The sequence below is a fragment of the Crinia signifera genome, chromosome 6 (genome assembly GCF_055691185.1).
Source record: "Crinia signifera chromosome 6, ASM5569118v1, whole genome shotgun sequence".
NCBI lineage: Eukaryota > Metazoa > Chordata > Amphibia > Anura > Myobatrachidae > Crinia > Crinia signifera.
In genome coordinates this window covers 170,964,849-170,984,674 of record NC_139222.1, presented here as the reverse complement: position 1 = coordinate 170,984,674, position 19,826 = coordinate 170,964,849, and the positions used below count along the sequence as shown (strand labels likewise).

The window sequence follows — 19,826 nt, the reverse complement described above, 5'->3', positions numbered from 1 at the left end:
TAGTCAGATCGCTTTTAAAACAAAAAATGTACAAGAGGCACCTAATAGAGGAAGTGCAAGAAGTATAAATGAAAAATAATTCACGGAAGTCAGTGGTCTGGACATATCTTACAAAAAGCATGTAAGTAAAAATGTTCATCTAGGGGTAGGTAACATTTGGCACTCCAGCTGGTGTTGAACTATATAGTGCTTTTGCCAGACTTTAGCGGTTATGGACTGCTAAAACTGTGGCAGGGCATGCTTGTATACGTACTTTCACAGCACCTGGAGTACCACACCTGGTCTACACAAAATCTATACAATAACAAAAGCATGTAATAAAAATATGTTTAATAAAAATGATGTCATCAGTTTTTCTGTAGTACAGTACATTCTAAACATTTATGCAGATAAATCTGTGAAACCTAAAGTGATTCAGTCACCTCATTTATAAATAGTGTCAGTAATCGCAGTACAGTATATGGCAAAATGGCATTTGGATGAGCATACAATCACATCTGTGAGCACATCGTTTTACAGTACAACTAATGGAACATAACATCAGATAAACTCAATTCCTTCATATTTGATGTTCCCAATCTTCGTCTCGGGTAACAGAACTCGACCATCCAGAATAAAGACAGTGATGTATGTAGCCACCTGCCCTTTGTTTTCTTCTGACTTCAGAGCCACGATTATTTGATCATCTGTGCCAGGGATAAATTTAAATGATGAGAAACCATGGGTAGATATTTGTGTCCCTACGTGAGAAAGTGCAATATCAGAGAAATCGGCAGAGGCACGGAGAAGTATGTTGGCGCCGCGCTGTTCATCCTCTACTTCGCTGTATCTTTCTTTACTGGCTCGACGTGGAAGGAAAAACCAGCTATGCAGAGAGTCACTCCAAGCTGCAGACTCGTGGATAAGGTATCCTGAATGTTGGACACAGAGGTATGAATACAGATCAGCAATCATAGGACACTAAAATCTAAAGCAGTGCACATTGTCTTGTCAGCAAACGTTATTTTTACTTTGCTGCAACAATATTTCTGTATTCAGTGGGCGCCGATGACTCCGAATGGCTGGGGCACACCGTAATTTTCTGGTGATCTCCCAGAAAATGACATTGGCATGCCCCAAAATGACTGCCTGCTGTCAATAAAACCGCAAATGACCAGAGATCACAGGCATTTGACAGTGGCGGTGGTAAAGCATATATTGCTGTGTTACCCCCATTACACAATGTACGTTGGTGGGCAGTGTTGGCTGTAATGTATACAGTGCTGGCCATACATTACCGCCTCATATTTTTTAGCTCTTTGAGTGGTGGGTGTCCCCCCCCCCCCCCCCGTGCTGCTGCACGCAGGGGAGCCGGAGCCACCGCAGACGGGGAAGCTGGAGCTTCTGCGGGTGACTGATTGGACCGGGCGGGCGGCAGACGGCTTTTCGTTTCTGCTCCGTGAATATACAGATCAGGGGGAGGGAGAAGGGGAGTGGGAGCTGCCGTGCAGACGGCGGACCTTGAGCTGCTGCGGACGGCGGGCGTGAGTATACGGAGCAGGGGAAGTCGGGGAGGGAAAAGGGCACCAGGAGGTGGTGCTGCCACTGCTGCAGATGGGGATAGGCTGATGGACATTAGGGCGGACGGCATTGGCTTTTCCTCCCTGCTCTGTATGTATACGGAGCAGGGGGAGGGAGCAGCACTTCAGGGGAAGGGAGAAGTGTAGGCAACTGGGCAGTCTGTCAGGCTCAAAGTGGCTAGTCTTTCAGCCCGGCGGTCGTAGGGGCGTACACACACAGCGATGAGGGCTGATACACCAGCCATCTTCGCTGGCATGCTGGTAAAACCAGCAGACGGGAGACTTTGCTAGCGATGATCTGTAGCCCATACACACTGGGCAATTTTCAGCTGAAAATCGCTCAAAATGAGTGATTTTCAGCTGGAAATTGTCTAGTGTGTATGGGCCTTTAATCTATACTGCTGCAGAGAAGCTGGTAAAAGTTGCATTCCATTGTGTCAACATAAAAAGAATGTAGAAAGGTTTAACTTGAAGAACCTGTCTTTCTTCAATCTTACAGAATAGTAAAATATACAACCTATCGTAGTCCTACACAATCACGAGAAAAATACCTTTAGAAATAATTTCTTTTCAATGAGAGAATCAGAGATGCTTCTACAGCAGACTCCTACAGCATGATATAGCAGTAAAGCCACAGAAGGAAGGCAACAATTTTAATCCTAAAAAGGTTTATAGATATTTTGTTACTCTGCAAGTATTGTTGGCCTTGATCTGTTATAAAAATGCTCTCAAGGAAATGGTTATTATGCAGTTTGGGGTTTTCCACGTTACATGTCAAGTTACAATTGCCATCTTCCACTATTCATTCATTTACCTGGAGGCTGTATTCCAGCAGCTTCCCGCAACATGTTGTAATTAGGAACCCAGTTGTAGTGCTGGACATCACCCCGAGAACCAATCACCTTTATCCACTCAGGGTTTTCATTGAGCACCTTGCCAGTTGTTGTCGTCCACTCCTTCCCTAGTCCACCTACATAAAGACGTTCATCTTTCACTGCAAGCCACTCTGCTTTAAAACCTGTAGTAAGAAGGAGACAGAATGTGGATAGGTTTCAAATAGACAGAATGTGGGACATCACACAAAGTACAGATGATCGTGTACGGGATCGATTCTCAAAGATTTCACGAGTCGACAAAGAACATTTCTGCAGCAATGCCTATTTTCGATGCAAAATTCTGTTGTTTTGTCATGTCGCTCAGGACACTCTCATCGTCCGATATAGTATGGAATGTGGGGTCCCCAGTGATGTGCTTTCCGGGGAAAGGATGCGTACAGTATTCCGTAAGTGCATTTCACCCCAAAATTGTATGTTAGGGGAGATGGCCATGTCTCCGACCGCTCTTAGTTGATTGTCTCCGCGGTCTTATCTGAGTGCTGTCATCTACTCAGGTCTGCCTCAGCTATTGGTGACTGAGGCAGACCTGAGTAGATGGCAGCACTCAGTAAGACCGCGGAGACTATCAACTAAGAGCGGTCGGAGTGAATCTACAGGTACCAAGAACCGGATCCCCATTCTGCTATTAAACCCTCAATTGTGTTGCTTATTTGCCAGTAACGTGCACATGAGTGGGGGACACAAATCAAAGTTGTGGATTACAAATAATCAAATTGACCGGTGTGTGTTACCATCAATTGACTTACAAGAATGAATGCATACTAATATCCTAATACAAGGAACTTTTTCATTGAGCATTGCTCATATTATATGTATGTTTGTCTTGTCTGTCACAGTGGCCACTTGAAATTAGATTATATAGATTTTTTTATAAATTGAATATTATTTTGTAAAGCGCTGCTCCACTCTTTCTTTTACCCATTGTTCATATTGTCTAAAGGGGTTTTGGTAATCCCCCTTTGTTGGGAGCAGCTGCAGTGCAAAATAAAACAATCAGCGCTCAAATATTTTCTTTTATATTTGTTTTTGCTAGAATGAACACTACTATTTAATAAGACAACTTCTACTAGGAAAAACAAAAAGGGAAGGCTTTAGGGTTACAGGACTACCACAAGGACGTCACTGCTCTTATTCAGGTGATGCTATCCCTATTGACATTTGGTGGTAGGTGTGTATATCAAAAAAGTTGGAAACTACTTGTATAGAAGAACGCTGGATAGGCAGCCATAGCGGTCTTACCCAATTCTCTGATTTCAGAGCACACAACTCACTATGGGCCTTATTCTAGTTCACTCTTTCTGACAAAATCCTTCTTAGATGGACAAAACCATGTGCACTGCAGGGGGCAGATGAGTTATTTTGTTTCTGTGCAGGGACAATACTGACTGTTTTATTTTTATACTGCAATATAGATCTCACTTTGAAGTAAAACCCCACCCAAATCTAATTCTCTCTGCACAAGTTACATCTGCCCCACCTGCAGTGCACATGATTTTTTCCATCTAAGAAGGATTTTGTCAGAAATAGTGAACTAGAATAAAGGCCCTATAACTTCCCCTCACCTGTGTCTGGGCTGTGCTGCCTGGACACAGGTGAGGGGAGGTTGGCGGGGGTCCGTTCGGGGGCGGCGGTGGGTCCCGGTAGAAGCCCATAGGCTTCTATCGGGCATAGCCAGCTTTTGCTGGCAATGCCCCCCGTCGCGGTAACCCGCAGGGGGTCATTGGAGTATCCCACAATGTGGTAAAAACCCGATAACAGGCATTTTTAGCTTAGAGAAACCCGCCCTATGTATCTTCAAAGATTTGTTTCTATATATGCATCAGAATTCTCTCTATAATTCACTTACCTTTATCCACAGTTCCGTCTCCATCTGTTAGTATGACCCATGGCACAGCTTTGCTTCCCTCCAGTCTGTACACTATCCCCGTGCGATCATCTACAGAGTACAACTTTCCATTAAACACGATTAGCTCAGATAGCTCCATTCCTCGCCCTTTCTCTGCTAAATGAGTCTCCAAGACAATGTCCTCTTTATCCCATTCCACTGTGACATGGTCTCCGCTATTAAACAGAGTTAGGTGACCTTTTTTCAGGTAACTGAACCACGTGTTGTCTTTAGAGCTGCGAGAATCAGTATCTAAGTCAGCAATGACTGCAATTTGGTATCGAAGTCCATCAGGGGTCCTCTGGGGAGGGGTAAGTGGGTATGTGTCATTATAGAGTTGACCAGCTAGAAGCTGGCCCACTCTCCAATTGTGAACATTGGCGCCTGCAATTGGTGGACTTGAGGACCGATGAAAGCAGAGCAAGAGCAGTATCAGTGCTAAGCAAACTCCAGACAGCACAATGGCACGCCAGCGTGGCCGGAAACGGGGGTCTGCAGTCTTTGTCATGGAGGCCAGAACAGGAAGACCACCCACACTGATCCGCAGGGGGTTCATAGACTCTTTACATTCCAGCAGTGTGTAGGAATTCATAAGGCATCAATGTGGTTAGCCAAACCCTGATGAAAACAGACAGACAGAATTAGGAAAGAAATAATAAATAAATAATATACAAATTACTACTTTTTTTTAACCCTGAAGGCCCATACACACTGGGCAACTTTGAGGTGAACGTGCTGTTTTGAGCGGCTTTCAGCTCAAAGCCGCCCAGAGTGTATGCCCCGGCAATGAGTCATCGCATCATCACCGGGAAAGCCGTTCATCTACTGGTATTACCAGCAGATGAGTGGCTTTGAGGACATTCAATTGTTGTTCAGATCCATCTGAATTACACACATTTTTTAGATTTCTCACCCATTTAATTAATCATTTAAATATCACTTATTATTTATTCTATACCTTCTCCTACCGTTACCACTATCCAAAGATTGAGCGCAGCACTACCCCCAGACTATTGAGGACAGCTTTGTATAGCTCTGCGCTATGCAAATTCGTCATCCCCCGTTGTCGGCGCCGGGCAGGGGGAAAGCCGCTCAGTGTGTATGCACCGAGTGGCTTCCCCCCCCCCCCAGCAATGAACGTAGTCATCGCTGTCCATACACGCTGGGCATAGTCGCCCAGTGTGTATGGACCTTAACTTACTTGGTCAGAACACTGCCATGTCTTTGAACTCCCCAATTTCATCCTACAGTATCTTATGATAAAACAATGGGAAGGCATGCTGGGATGTGTAGTTTCACAACAGCTGGAGGGCCATTGTTTGGATATGCTTGCTCTATAGCAGGCGTCCTCAAACTATTTTGCTCTGGGACCCCATCAGACATTAAAAATAATTACCGGACCCCAGTAAGTTACTGCAGGAGGTCATCACATCACATGTGTAGTCCGCAGACAGCACATACATGGCAGCATTGTGAAGGCACAAACTGATGGGAAGAGTCTAAAATAACAGACAATTCAACCGACTTTTCAGACTCCTTGAATCACTGACTGAGATTAGAAAAGTCATCAGCCTGATGGTCAGCAACATGTAGTCGTAACCCCATGCTGAGAAGTTCAGGACCCACTTTGGGGTCAGGACCCACAGTTTGAGAACCGCTGCTCTATAGAAATCCCCTTTGCATCCAGTTTTCCAGGTGACAACACACTCAACAAAATCACCAGCCATATAAAGCAATGGGCTTTATATTGCTGTAAAGGTAAAGGGCAGCATCCGGTTTTATGTATTAGCATTGCTGCCTCACAGTACTGAGGTCATGGGTTCAATTCCCACCATGGCCCGAACTGTGCAGAGTTTGTACATTTTAGCAGTGCTTGTGTGGGTATCCTTCAGGTATATAGGACCCAAGTCTAAAGAGAGAATACATTTTTCTATATACTTTATACACATGTGGGGGGTATTCAATCCCCGGCTGCTATTTCCAAGAGGAAAATAGCGGCGGGTGCCTATTCAATGTTCAGTGCTGCCTTTCCCGACAGCATTGAAAAAACTAGCCCGACTTTAATAGTAGCCGGGCTCGTTTTGCTGAGAACGGCCGTAAATTGTCAAGCTCATGACCAGATCTCAACGATCCACAGGCGTTTCTCGCACTTGGTAGGTGGGACATTGAATCCTGCCTGCCGATTTGCTGTCGAGCAGGCTGAGAACAGGACAGGGTCAGGTCTGCCGGGACGTCCCGACAGTCTTGACCTGGGATTGAATATCCCTCATAGCCTGAAGTTAATTTAATACAATATAGTGTAAAACAAAGTTTGTGTACACTGTAATCTAAAGCTAAAAATGTAGTTATCAGAGTTTATACAGCATTTTCGTATGCACTACGCCCCTCCACCGGGGCACCGCTGTGGAGGGAATCGCTAGCTTTTGCTGGCGATACCCTATGGGCTTCTTCCAGCATGCTCTGCGGCCAGCGCCGTCACTCTGCACATGCGCGGGACTTCCGGGTCTCAGTCCTGGAAGCTGCAGGACGGCGCCGCATCACAAAGGACAGCTCTGCCCTTTGTGTTACTAACTGCATATGCAATTAGGATGGATGCGGTAGCCGGTAATGTGTGGTGGACAGGGGCGACGGATGTTAGAACACCCCAACCTAGGACATTGATTTTGTCAAGATAATAAGCATTTGCACACAGATTATATGAAGTAGTGTTTTTAAATATTTTCTTACATTATCCATATAAGTCATTTAACAAATAAGGATAAAGTGTAAGAAAATTATGTTACAGTAGTTTTGTCGCTAAGTAGTCATCTTTATGCCAGTCTGAGCTCCGAGGTATGCATTGCGCATAATATAGAGATTATATATTTGCCAGTGGACATTTGGTGTTTAGTAGCAGAATGATAACTATAACAATAAATGATTCAATTTAATCAGTAACAGGCTGTACAACTCCCAGGCTAGGAGAAACGAGTTTATCCAGCAAACACGGATCTACCTACCACGTAGGTATGGGTGTGCCAGCCTCTAGTCATTCTCTCAGTTCCACCTACTAGACCCTGTACTCTCGGTGACAGAGCCTTTCCTTTATCATGGCTAACACAATTGCTAATGCTCACACCTCAATGCTCTGGCCCCCACCACACTGGTATAGGTAACCCAACATAAATAGAAGCCTGCATTAAAGGCAGCACCCCTTCCCAGGAACCATGTACATGTACTAAATCATAGGGTTCATCCTAAGGGGCACCTCTGTCACAGGCATAGGTGGCAGCAGTGATTTAGTTCAACCATACCAGCACGTACAGTATATCTCCCCGGTACCAGCGCTCTTCTGACCCGACCCCAGGTAGCGCTGCAGTAGCAGTGGCTGCAGGCAGTTATATGATAGGGGGGGCGACGTGCACAGAGGAGGTAATGATACTGAAGTGGGCTACTAGGGTGGGGACAGACACGGGGTTAGGTCTAAATTGTTCCATGGCCATGGGGCATCTACAGCTAAATTGTGGGGGCATTTACAGCTCAGTTGTGGGGGCATCTAAATTGTTCCATCTACAGCTAGATGTATTATACCCCAGGGTGGACGGGTAACTGTGACATGAATGGTGTATCTCTAACCCGGCCACAGCACTGGATAGACCGGATCATGTAGCTCAAATAACTCACCGACGATGTGGTCCCGGGCTCCAGTGTATAACCCTGCACAGCGCAAAAGATCACCGATCCATAATCACCATCCACAGAAGCCGTACTGTACCTGTACTTCCGCCTGTCGGCAGTACACTACAACTCCCGGCATTCCTTGTTGACTGCCTACAATTCCCGGCATGCCTCTGGATCAATCGTACGGTATGCACGCTCGTACTGTGTGTGTGTGTGTGTGTGTGTGTCTCTCTGTGTGTGTGTGTGTCTGTCTGTCTGTCTGTCTGTCTGTCTGTCTGTCTGTGTGTCTGTCTGTCTGTGTCTGTGTCTGTGTCTGTGTCTGTGTCTCTCTCTCTCTCTCTCTCTCTCTCTGTGTCTCTCTCTCTCTGTCTCTCAGTCTCAGAGATGGGCATAGATAGTGGCTCACTGAATAGAACTCATACAGTTCAATACCTCTAAAGGTGCCCATACACGCTCTGATCCCGGCGTGCCTTCTTAGCTAAAATAGCATCCATCGCATTGTATGCGAAGGGGGGTTTCTGGTTGCACAGACACCCCCCTCCTCTTCTTCAATTATGACAACAATAGCACTGGTATGATCAATAGAGCTGCCACCACATCATGCAGAGTATGGGACTGAGCAGAGCGATTTTTTTGGCCGATTGTCCGATTTCCGACCTATCGCCCGATATATCGTCCGATTTTTACCGATAATTGTCAATTGCGATTTATCAAATACAACTCCCTGGGAGCTGCAAGGTGGAGGGAGCAGGGGGGGGGGGGGGGGGGGGCGGCGGACAGCGAGGTGGAGGACGCTGTGAGGCGGCTGGCGGGGACGGCCATTCAGCCAGTCAGCAATTGGCTGAGAGAGCGTTCAGCCAATCACAGGCTGCACATTCACTGTATGGGCTTTTTTTTCCCTTGCAGCACGTCACTGACAGCTCCCTGCTCCAGCTTCCCCTGCCCGGCGTCTGCCGCCTCTGTGTACCCTGTCAGCCACCTCGCAGCGTCCCCTGCCCGGCTGCACAAAAGATTTAGCAAATCTTATGTGCAGCCAGTGCAGCCAGTCCAACCTCCAGACTCCGATCCGATGCGATTTGGCCCGATTTCACTGACCTATTCAGATGAATCGGGTGAAATTGGGACCAGATCACATAGAGGGTTATTTTGGTTCACTCTTTCTGACAAATTCCTTCTTAGATGGACAAAACCATGTGCACTGCAGGGGGGCAGATATAATATGTGCAGAGAGAGTTAGATTTGGGTGATTTATTTTGTTTCTGTGCAGGGAAAATACTGACTGCTTAATTTTTACACTGCAATATAGATCTCACTTTGAAGTAAAACCCCACCCAAATCTAATTCTCTCTGCACATGTTACATCTGCCCCCCTGCAGTGCACATGGTTTTGTCCATCTAAGAAGGAATTTGTCAGAAAGAGTGAACCAAAATAACCCCCATAGTGTATGGGGGCCTTTACACCAGGATCTGGGCTGCAGGGGAGCTGGGACAAACTGCAGAAATGGCAAGGTGTCTGACACGCAGGTACACCACAGCTGACAGGTTCAACAGGTTCAAACAGGAACTATCCCCAGTAATTTGGACAGTGGCAGCCAGAGTCTAAAAAGGCTGTGCAGCTAATGAGCAACTGATTACAACTGAGTGCAGTTGCAGCAACCATAATCTTTCCTGGACAACGGGAGATGCCACTTGCACCTGGCATTCCCGTTGCAAAATGGTACTTTGTCAGGGGTGACCCATTGCCATGCACCAAAAATTGTTCCCTACCTACAGGCCTAACTTCCAAGGATGACTGCCACCGGGCATGCCGAGGCATTACTGTGCCTGCACCCGCTACACCCATTTTATTTTACCCTCCTGATACATCCTGAATATATGCACTTTACACAGCACTGCGTTACTAGTTACTGCACCGTTTCTGTGCTGCAGGCCCTCTACTGCAATGAGCTTAGATCTCGCTACGAGCTTGCTGATTCAAAATGTCCTGCTAAAAGTCATCATGAATGCCACCTGCAACAGTTTTTTCTTTGCCCTGATCCCTGCATACAGCTGGGATGTGGTCTAGCAGGGTCCTCAACCTCTCTTAAGTGATTGGCTCCCTTAAGTCGGGCATCCTCACCTTCGCCCTTGCCCAGCCCCTCATTATTGTTAGCACAATAAAAGACTTCATCTCATCTTTTTCCCTGCCAGCTTTTTGAAAGAAAGCTATGCCAGCCAGCATGTTGCTCACCTGGGCCTTAGATGCCCTCTCCCACCTTAGTTTTGCTAGGAAAGCCAGCAGCTGCTGCAGGCTGGTTTTACCCTCATAGCTTACTGTAGCTTGAGACCTTTGCCAGCTTTCCCAGACGGCCTTGTACGCCTTCCATGTTCTTGGCGCCAGTGACCACTCCACCAGCCTTTCTTACTCGGGTTGGCAACCTGCCAGAGACAGGAGGGGCATGTTAGGCCTGTTGGGCTAGCGTGGGTTGCTGCTACCCTGAATGCATCCCAATTCTGCCTGGACAAAAAGTCAGCTATCCCGTTCTCCACCCCCGGCACGTGTTTTGCACTAAATTTGATATTGAACCGTAGGCAGATCACGACCAACCTCCTCAACAGCCTGAGGATTGGTGGTGATGACGCCTGCCAGGTTGTCACACCAGAACTGAATCTAGTTGTTGGCTAGCTTCTCTCCCCAGAATGTCACTTGTGAGCCCTGTGGCCTCCCATAATGGCAGCCACACCTGCGTACACCACTGTCCCTGTCAGTATGCCCCAAAGCCTGTGGCTCCCGTGGCATCCATAAATAAATGTATTATTTGATTGGGCTGAACCTCCTGGGGCCAGACCCACACTCCATTGAAATTCTGAAGGAGTTCCCCCCCACCCTGACTTCCCTAGTGATGCGCACAAAGTGGCGTTTCTTTCATACACCTGCAGTGGCTTGCTCAAGCCTCCTTTTGAATATCCTGCTCATGGGGATCACCCTGCATGCAAAATTGAGGCTTCCCAATAAGGACTGCAGGTGCCCCAATGTGGCCAAATCATAGTGAGCTCTCCCAGGCAGCTGCTGGGGGAGCTCAGGGGAAATTAGGTTTCCTTTGGACAACTCAGCCTAATTCTTTAAAGAATCAGCCTTTTGCTTCAAAGATAAGAATTTATCTGTGCACTGCCAAATCCTATGAAGGCAAAGCTTGTCGTGGACATAGAGCTGCATTTATCAAACAGTATTTGCGGCTAAATCCCCGAAAAGTTAGCCACAAATATTAAGTATCACTGTAAAGTACCAAAGGGGGACCACAGCAGGAATCTCAGATCTCTGCTGCAATCCCCCCTGCATACTTGCCTAACTAGTTTCAGCAAGATTATAGTTGGCAGTAGAATTTTGTGCAGCGCCCCATTGAGGGCACGTGTCATGCTCCACCCAAAGGGCATGTCTAGTTCCATATAGGGAGAGATTGTGAACATGGCACCTAGAAGCGTGGGTGTGTACTACTACATCTGAGAGGAATCTTTTTAAAATTACATATCCAAATGTAGATGAGCCCCAATGCAGTTAGTAAAAGATGATATACTTGCTAGAGTGCTGGGAAATGGTGCTGATGATTCACTGTAAATGTATCTGTCTCTCTTAACCCCCAAAAAATGTAAATGTGCACTAGGTGACATGAGGGAGATTGCTAGACTAATGAGGAAGAGAGGAATATTGCTGCTATGTCAGGGAGTCTCCTGCAGAATGCAGGAGGGGAGGTAACTATGCCCCCCTGCACCACCACCGGCTGCATCCCGCATGGGGGAGCCCGGCTTCACATCCCTGGGCTCCTGATCACACTGCCACCATGGTAGTGCGGTCAGCGGGGTTGGCGGGGGGTCAACGCTAAATTTGCATGCAAAGACTCGGCTTCCAGCTGAGCGCATCGCAGGGAAGCCCTTCCCTTGCGAGCAGGAGCTGATAGATCCCACCGTGAGGATAGCATTTTACAATGCGATCCTGGGTAGTAATATTCCACCCAGATCGCATTGTAAATGCGATCAATGATAAATGGGCCCCTAATACCCCTTTCACACCAGCCTAAATTCCCGGGTTGGGCCTGGGAACAACCCGCGACTAGCGTTGGTTTGAAAGGTTCCCGGGCCAAAAGTTTCCAACCCTGCTATGGAGCAGGGTTGTTCCCGGGTTCAGCCCGGGGTCCTGGCCAGTGTGAAAGGGGTAGGGATACTTACCCGGGTTGCCAGTCCTCGAGATATGCGTCAGGCTGGTGATCCACACATGCAGCGGGTGAGATGGCCGGACAGTCGGCGGATGAAGATGACGCAACTCTCCGGCGCCCTCACTGCTGTCGGAGAGCTGCATCATCTGCGCCTGCCGTCTGACCTGTCATGTGCTCCTACTGCCTGTGGATCCCCGGCCTGCACCGAGGATTGGCAACCCGGGGTGAGTATACTCTTGGTGGGGGCACTCTTATCTTGTTGACAGGGTTTGAGCTTTTATTGCTGTAGTTAAAATATAGCTTTTATTATCATTATTTTAAAATTATGACCCATGATTAAATATTCCTACTCCTTACATGTGAAGGGCTGCAATTTCATTTGCAGCCGAGCAAGTAAGGAGAAACCAGTCACCATCTAATATTTTTCCCCTTGTTCGCAGCGCCATGGAGACCATTGGCGACTTCCAATGGCCAGGGAACGCCTGCATTTTCTGGTGAACTCCCAGAATATGGTGGTGGCATCCTCCAAAATGACCACTGCTGTCAATCAGACAGCAAATGGGCAGCGATCAATCACAGGCGTTCCGTGCCTGTGCTCACAAAAAGGGCTTGGTCCACGCGTGCGCATGTGACAACAATGTATACGTTACCACCATAATATACATTGGTGAGGCAGTGGCGGCAGTAATACATACATTGCTGGCCTGCGCCTGCAATGTATGCATTACTTACCACCACCACTGACCAACTCATACATTGCAGTGATGCTGATATGTATATATTGTGCTATTGTGAACATCTTCACATTGGTGTCAGTGGTGAAAAAAAATAAATAATATATATATATATACATATACTGTATATCCACACAGTAGTGTTATACGGTGTCCTTACACAAAAATAGAAAGGTAATGCCTGTCTTTCCTTATTTCACCAATCCATAAACAATAAGAATTTTCGGTACTTATGTATTATCTGGGCTCCCATGTTAAATGCACCGCATTTTTCATACCCCTGCTATCCAACTACGCATGGAGTTGATTTTATATAGTGTGGCGAGCGCAGCGAGCCACTGTGCCCGAAGCGCGGCGAGCGCAGCGGTCTCATAAGAAAAACGGGAGCCCAGATATTACATAAGTACCGAATTTTCTTTTATATGTAAATCATTTATTAAAATACAAATATTAAAATATTAAAACAAGCTTTTTCTTGGCAATATTCTTGGAGTGTTATACTTAGACATCAACAAGTACCCGACGCATTTCGTCTCTTTAAGAGACTTCAGGGGTGTAACAATTTTTTGTACCAATCTGGGAATGTCTTTATTACGAATTAAACCGGACACGTCTTCTCAATTTACTTTGGTATTCCGGAAGATTTTTTCGCTTCTCTGCCTTTTGGCTAAGATCAAGGGGCTTATTTTGGTTCATTCTTTCTGACAAAATCCTTCTTAGATAGGCAAAACCATGTGCACTGCAGGTGGGGCAGATGTAACATGTGCAGAGAGAATTAGATTTGGGTGGGGTTTTACTTCAAAGTGAGATCTACATTGCAGTGTAAAAATAAAGCAGTCAGTATTTTCCCTGCACAGAAACAAAATTACTCACCCAAATCTAATTCTCTCTGCACATGTTACATCTGCCCCCCCTGCAGTGCACATGGTTTTGTCCATCTAAGAAGGATTTTGTCAGAAAGAATGAACCAAAATAAGGCCCCAAGTGTAGTATCTGTTCTTATCAGTGGGTATGGACTGGCCTCTGGCAGAGAATAGAGAAAGGCTGGACTGAGTAGCTGCTCTGATGGGCGAAGGGTGTGGGACCCCTCTTTTTTGCCTGGGAGTGGTGAAAAGTCTGACTGAGTACCTTCACCTCTGCCTTTGGTAGGAGGTGTTGTTTCCGTAAATCCACTGGTAAGAGGGGTGGAGAAACACTGGGCCTAGTAGTTTGACTCTCTTGACGGGGTTCGTAGCCCCCGAAGGATGAGACAGCGAAAGGCTCAGTCTAGTATCCATTCCCAGGGAGCGGAGAAAAGCTGAGACCGAGTAGATTGGTCCAGGTTGGCTAAGCCACCAGCCTGGGCACAGCGAAAAGCTCAGCCTAGTATCTTAACCCTGGGAGCGGAGAAACACTGGGACTGAGTAGATTGCTCTCCCGAGGGGGGTGCAGCCCCTAAGGGAGTCTTTCGAAAAGCCCAGTGGAGTACCCATTCCCATGCCAGGGGCTGGAAAGTGCCTGCTGTTGAGACGGAGAAACACTTGGTCGGACGCTGACTGGCTGGCTGCTTGGAGTCCGAGGCTGCACTGTGCCCCCGGGGAAACTCGGGGGTGCCGAACATGCACGGGTGATCCCAAAATCACCATGCACTAGTAAGCACTAGCACTGCGCACTTCCCCTCTAGGTATGCGCTTCACGTCCTTACCTCGTCCTTTTGGATGGGGTAGGACAATTTTTCACACCCCCACCCTGGCCTTCTGGCTAGGGTCCTTTATTATTTATTTCTCTTCCCCTCTCACGTTCGTCACTTTTCACGTTCCCTGTTTTTTGTAGTTTTGTCACGTTTTTTTGGGTAGTGTGGTCGACCCTTTCGGGCCTTCCATTTCCCCAATGTGCCGAAGCTCCTTCGGGAGATGGACCCACTTCGATCGCACGGCCCCCTTTGCACGTGTTTAGGCACAGCACTGGTGGTAGGGTGCACACCTCGGGCTCCTGAGTTTTTTCAAACTCATTCCGGAAGATTTTATAGATTTATCTGCAATAGATGGCCTTATAATTGCTGTCAATGGATATTAATCCATGAATGCCATTTTTCAATCTTTCTTAGATTAGTACATAGGAGGTACCATTCATAGGTTGGCTACGGTCAAACTATTTAGTTATTATTCACTTCTGAAAAAGTAATTGGATCTGAAGACCTATACCACCCTATACAGCATGGGTTGGCAACAGGCGGCCCGCGGGCCGCAAACCCCTCGCATCTGGCCCGGCCACTCCCGAGTCCAGCACAATGACAAGAGGCCCCTCACAATTGATAATAGGAACGGTGAGGTCCCGCCACTGCCGATGCATGACCGGCGACTCTCCATCCCCGCACAGCATTACTGGGAGTGTGGGAGGGGATGCGGTCATGCGGCCGCCGCACCAACCAATGGCGGTTACACTCCCTGTAATGCTGAGCGGGGATGGCGCGGTCATGCATCGGCGGCGGGACAATTCAGCAGCAACGCATACACTTAAAGTCAGGATTCTCCTTGCCTGACTACCCTCTGGCTGGCTAAGCAGACTCCACCACTCTAAAAGTAAGCGCTGCTGCAGTCAATGTTCAATAAGTAAATATATTATACAGTATCTTGTATGACTGGCTTGTATTTGTGCAGAGGGTTTTAATCAGACAGCATAATGATTTGTAATTTCATTATGCTGCCTGATTAAAACCCTCTGCACAAATACAAGCCTGTTGAGAGACTCCTAACCTGCATTATTTGTGTGTGTGTGTGTGTATATATATATATACACACACACACACACACACACACACACACACACACACACACACACACACAGTTGTGTAGGTAGGGTTTCCACTGCACTGGGGCACATAAAGCTGTTACGATGGCCCTGCCAACCTGTGCTGCCACTGAAGCGAGCCGGGGTATTTCCTCCCTCCTCCTGTGATGTGAGTGACATGCTGAGATGCTAGGAGGCAGGTGGGGTGGAGCTTCTTGTGCAGTGGGGGGCGGAGGCAGCTGTGTTAAGGTAAAATTGCTGCTGGGTCCTGGGGGTGAGGGAATGCATAATAAAGGTAGAAGCTACCTCCGTTTTACATCCCATCTCCCCCAGGACCCAGACAGCAGCATATACAGATGGAGCCATCCTCGTCTAGCCCTCTCTGGATAGCCGTGGTGAGCCAAGGCCTCTTGTTCTCAGCAGCAATACAATACATAGAACAATACAGTTGGAGAAGGGGATTAGCAGAGAAATCTGGTTATTAACCTAATCTTATTAAAGGGCGAGATGAGGATGGCTCCATCTGTATACAAGATATTTTGTGTGCGGCCCTCGAATATTCACTGGAAGTGTAAAGCGGCCCTCCAGCCAAAATAGTTGCCCACCCCTGCTATACAGGGTAAAATGGCTGAAGATGAAAATCGGCAAGTGTGTATGGGCCTTTAGTAATGTGCAGAGAGAGTTAGATTTGGGTGAGTTATATTGTTTCTGTGCAGGGTAAATACTGACTGCTTTATTTTTACACTGAAATTTACCCAAATGGCTTAAAACACACTGGGCGACTATGCCCAGGGTGTATGGACAGCGATGATCACTATCATCGCTGGGAGTAAAGCCGCTCAGTGCATACACACTGAGCGGCTTACCCCCTGCCCGGCACCGATGGTGGGGGGAGGACAGCTTTGCATAGTGCAGCGCTATGCAAAACTGTCCTCAAAGCCGCTCATCTGCTGGTAATACCCAGCGATGTTGCGGGCCTTTTAATATCAAGGGTGGCAGGAGACTTCCTGATATCAAGATTTACTATCTGGCCATGTGGTTTTCCTAAAGTGACTTATCCTATTCAGCCTTCCTGATGACCTCTTGACTCTCTAGGGTTATTCAGACCTGATTGCAGCCCTGCAGTTTGGCAAGGCTGCTGATTATCGATTACCTGTGCATGTGTATGAATTGTAGCATGAATGCACGAGGCCAAACAGTGAAAAAATCCAGTGCCTTTTCTGATTACAAGCCATTCACAAGTAGATTGACAGAAAGCTAGCATTTGGGGTGGTCACTGGCAGTTTCCTGGTGTTGTCAGGAAAAAACAGGCGTTCCCAGGAGTTTTCAAGGAGGGCGTGAAGAATACTTGCCTACTTTTGAAAACTAGTTTCAGGGAGATTGTAGTTGGTAATATAATTTTGCAAAGCACCCCATTGAGGGGGTGTGTCATGCTCCACCCAAAGGGCGTGTCTACTTCCATATATGGAGAGATTGTGAAAAGAGATTGTGAAAGTGGCACCTAGAAGCAGAGCCGGCCTTAGGCATAGGCAAACTAGGCAATTGCCTAGGGCATTTGGAATGCCTAGGGGCATCAGCAGCTTCTGCTGATTAAAATGATATGCAGCATGCCTATAATCTGTGTGTGCGTGAGGCTGTATCTGCATATGAAATAGTGTATGAATGGAAATCACTGTAACATAGCATTCTGTATGCAGGTACAGCCACAGTCGCACACAGAATAAGAATGCAGGAGGGTAGGCAACTATGGCGTGAAGTCAGGGGCGTAACTATAGCACTGCAGCCCCCGCCACCGCGGGGGGAGGGGGCACTGTGCATGTGGGGGCGCCGGGGGCTGTGGTGCTATAGTTACCCCCCCTCCTCAATCCCCCGCAGACTTACCTATCACGCTGGTCCCGGCGGCTCCGTTCTTCTGCTGAGGACCACCAGAAAATGGCCGCCCCCATATAGCACACAGTTCTCTGAAACTGTCTGCTGTATGGGGGCGGCCATTTTCTGGTGGTCCTCAGCAGAAGAACGGAGCCGCCGGGACCAGAGCGATAGGTAAGGCTGTGGGGGATTGAGGGGGGGTTTACATGGGCGGCGGGGTAGCGGTGCTCGGCGGGGCGCCGACGGGGGCGCCCAAAACATAGCTACGCCACTGCGTGAAGTATTACGCTCTTTCTCCAACAGGAATTTGGCCCTTATTCAGATCTGATCGCAGTGTAAATTTGTTCTCAAAATGGGCAAATCCATGTGCACTGCAGGTGGGGCAGATGTAACAGTTATAAAAAATCTACATTGTCTAGGTCTACAATCATATGGTCGACCACTAATGTTCAACAGTCACAAGGTTGACAGGGTCAAAAGGTTGACATTGAAAAGGGCGACAGGGTCCAAAGGTCTACAGTCAAAAGGTTGACAGGGTCCAAATGTTAACATAAAAAAGGTTGACATGGTCAAAAGGTCAACATGGGAAAAGGTCGACATGAGTTTTTAATGTTTTTAGGGTGTATATGTCGACATAGGTCAACATGGACACTATCTAAATGTACTGCGTCCCCTCGCATGGCTCGCTGGACCATTGTTAGATCTCAGGAATACTGGTTTGGCCACCCTTCTAGTAGATAATAGAATGTTACTGGATGCTATCAGCAACATCCCATCTTCAACAGAACTCCCATTTTAGTAAATTGACCTATAGTTTCCTTTAAGAGGCGGGACACTAGAGCAGCGTGACGAACGCAGGGAGGCAGAGTGATGAGGCGGAAGTGTTAGCCGCCCGTGAGTGGCTGCGGGATGGAATGGGCGCAGCTTGGTGTATTGGAGGGAGGATGTTAGGGCTACATGAGAGAATACTAGAAGCAGCGCTTCCCTGCCTGTGCCGCTCGTGTAACTGGACAGCCAGCTGCAGTCCTGTGTAGCCGTGCTCCGTTAAACCTGAGCTGCTGACCCGTCACAACGGGGGATAACCTGGCAGCAGCGCGCCGTCCTGTGCTGCAGCCGGCGATACCTATCACTAGAACGCGTGTAAGTTCCCCTGACCGCTGCTTCCCTGTCATTATATCGCGCGCGCGATCCGGGGTGACCCGGGGCCAGTGCGATGTGTGCTGCCGTGCCAATCCGGGCGGGCCTGCTGCCTTCTGGCTGTGCCCATTAGCACTGCCTTTTACATCTTCTTGTGTTCTCTCCCACGTTGTTTCAATCCTCCATGCTTCCTTCCCTCCCACGCTTTTGCTGTCAGATGGAAGCCGCACTGGTTTAGCGGCAGTGGCATAATGGAAAGTGCTGTGTTTTGCAGAGAGAAGAGGCGGAATTGCGGAGGCCGTCGGCAGGACCACCAGCAGCCCCCGGCCGCCGCACCGTGAGACCGCTCTATTATGTGTTCTGCTACATTTATTCATATAGTAATGTCATTGTTGTGTCTCCTGTTCGGTACAGAAGCCTGTGTGTGTTATGTACAGTGTGTGCGCTTCTCCAGTAACCTGTCATACGTCCCCTCCAGTACGTTATGTCAGCATCCATATCTCACGTGTGCTACAGGTGGGATTGCTACATTATTATGTGCATTGCCCTCCGCTATACCAGTCGGCCAGGGGGAAAGACTGGGCTCATTGGATAGACAGTAACTAGGTTCACATGACTGAAGGCAGACAGGTCATTAGGTTGCCATCGGATTTTTTCACTTTTTTTAATCCTGAATTTCGACACAGTTGACATGGACACTGAAACGTAGCACTGCGCCCCCTCGCATGGCTCCATGCGCCCTCCATGCTTTGGGCACACTTTTATTCTCCCACCACGCCCTAGTGGATGGTAGGGCATGAAATGCCGCCTGTCGGCTCAAAAAAAGAGAAAAACCCCAACCACATGTCCCGAAGGGGGACAGTAGCCCATTTCTTACTATCAATATGACATATATATATATATATATATATCAAGTTCAACCACCTCCCTAATGCCACTTTTGTATAAAGATTGGTATCCCCAGAAAGAGCCCCTACTTCGGAGCACCTTTCCAAACACTAAAAGACCAGCAAAACCGGGTTTCGGGTTATTCTTCATGTAACCCTTAGTTCACCAAGCACTAAAAGCACATTACTTACCTCCTGCTTATAAATAAATGACATGTCTTATGCCCCCTACATACATGC

General features: G+C 47.7%; 2 protein-coding genes across 2 annotated transcripts in view; one reads left to right on the top strand and one right to left on the bottom strand.

The window, feature by feature from the left end:
- Positions 1-313: 313 nt before the first annotated feature.
- On the bottom strand, positions 314-8,227 carry CANT1 (calcium activated nucleotidase 1). The gene is made up of 4 exons (XM_083148099.1): positions 8,004-8,227; positions 4,302-4,958; positions 2,374-2,577; positions 314-911 (listed from the first exon to the last, which is right to left on the bottom strand). The coding sequence occupies exons 2-4, from the start codon at positions 4,930-4,932 to the stop codon at positions 541-543; spliced, it is 1,206 nt and encodes a 401-aa protein (XP_083004225.1). The 5' UTR covers positions 4,933-4,958; positions 8,004-8,227; the 3' UTR covers positions 314-540.
- Positions 8,228-16,870: 8,643 nt separating this feature from the next.
- Positions 16,871-19,826, top strand: part of ENGASE (endo-beta-N-acetylglucosaminidase) — a 44,303-nt gene continuing 41,347 nt past the window's right edge. Inside the window, exons 1-3 of the mRNA XM_083150134.1 lie at positions 16,871-16,934; positions 18,618-18,702; positions 18,974-19,036. Coding sequence (XP_083006260.1) covers positions 16,871-16,934; positions 18,618-18,702; positions 18,974-19,036 — 212 coding nt within the window. The remainder of the gene's footprint in view (positions 16,935-18,617; positions 18,703-18,973; positions 19,037-19,826) is intronic.

Bases quoted from the DNA above. Each gene is read 5' to 3' on its own strand.
- CANT1 (XM_083148099.1), bottom strand. From the start codon at position 4,932: ATGAATTCCTACACACTGCTGGAATGTAAAGAGTCTATGAACCCCCTG. The intron at 2,578-4,301 runs GTAAGTGAATTA...TTCTTACTACAG, and splicing joins AGACGGAACTGTGGATAAAG to GTTTTAAAGCAGAGTGGCTT. The intron at 912-2,373 runs GTAAATGAATGA...TCCAACATTCAG, and splicing joins TGCTGGAATACAGCCTCCAG to GATACCTTATCCACGAGTCT.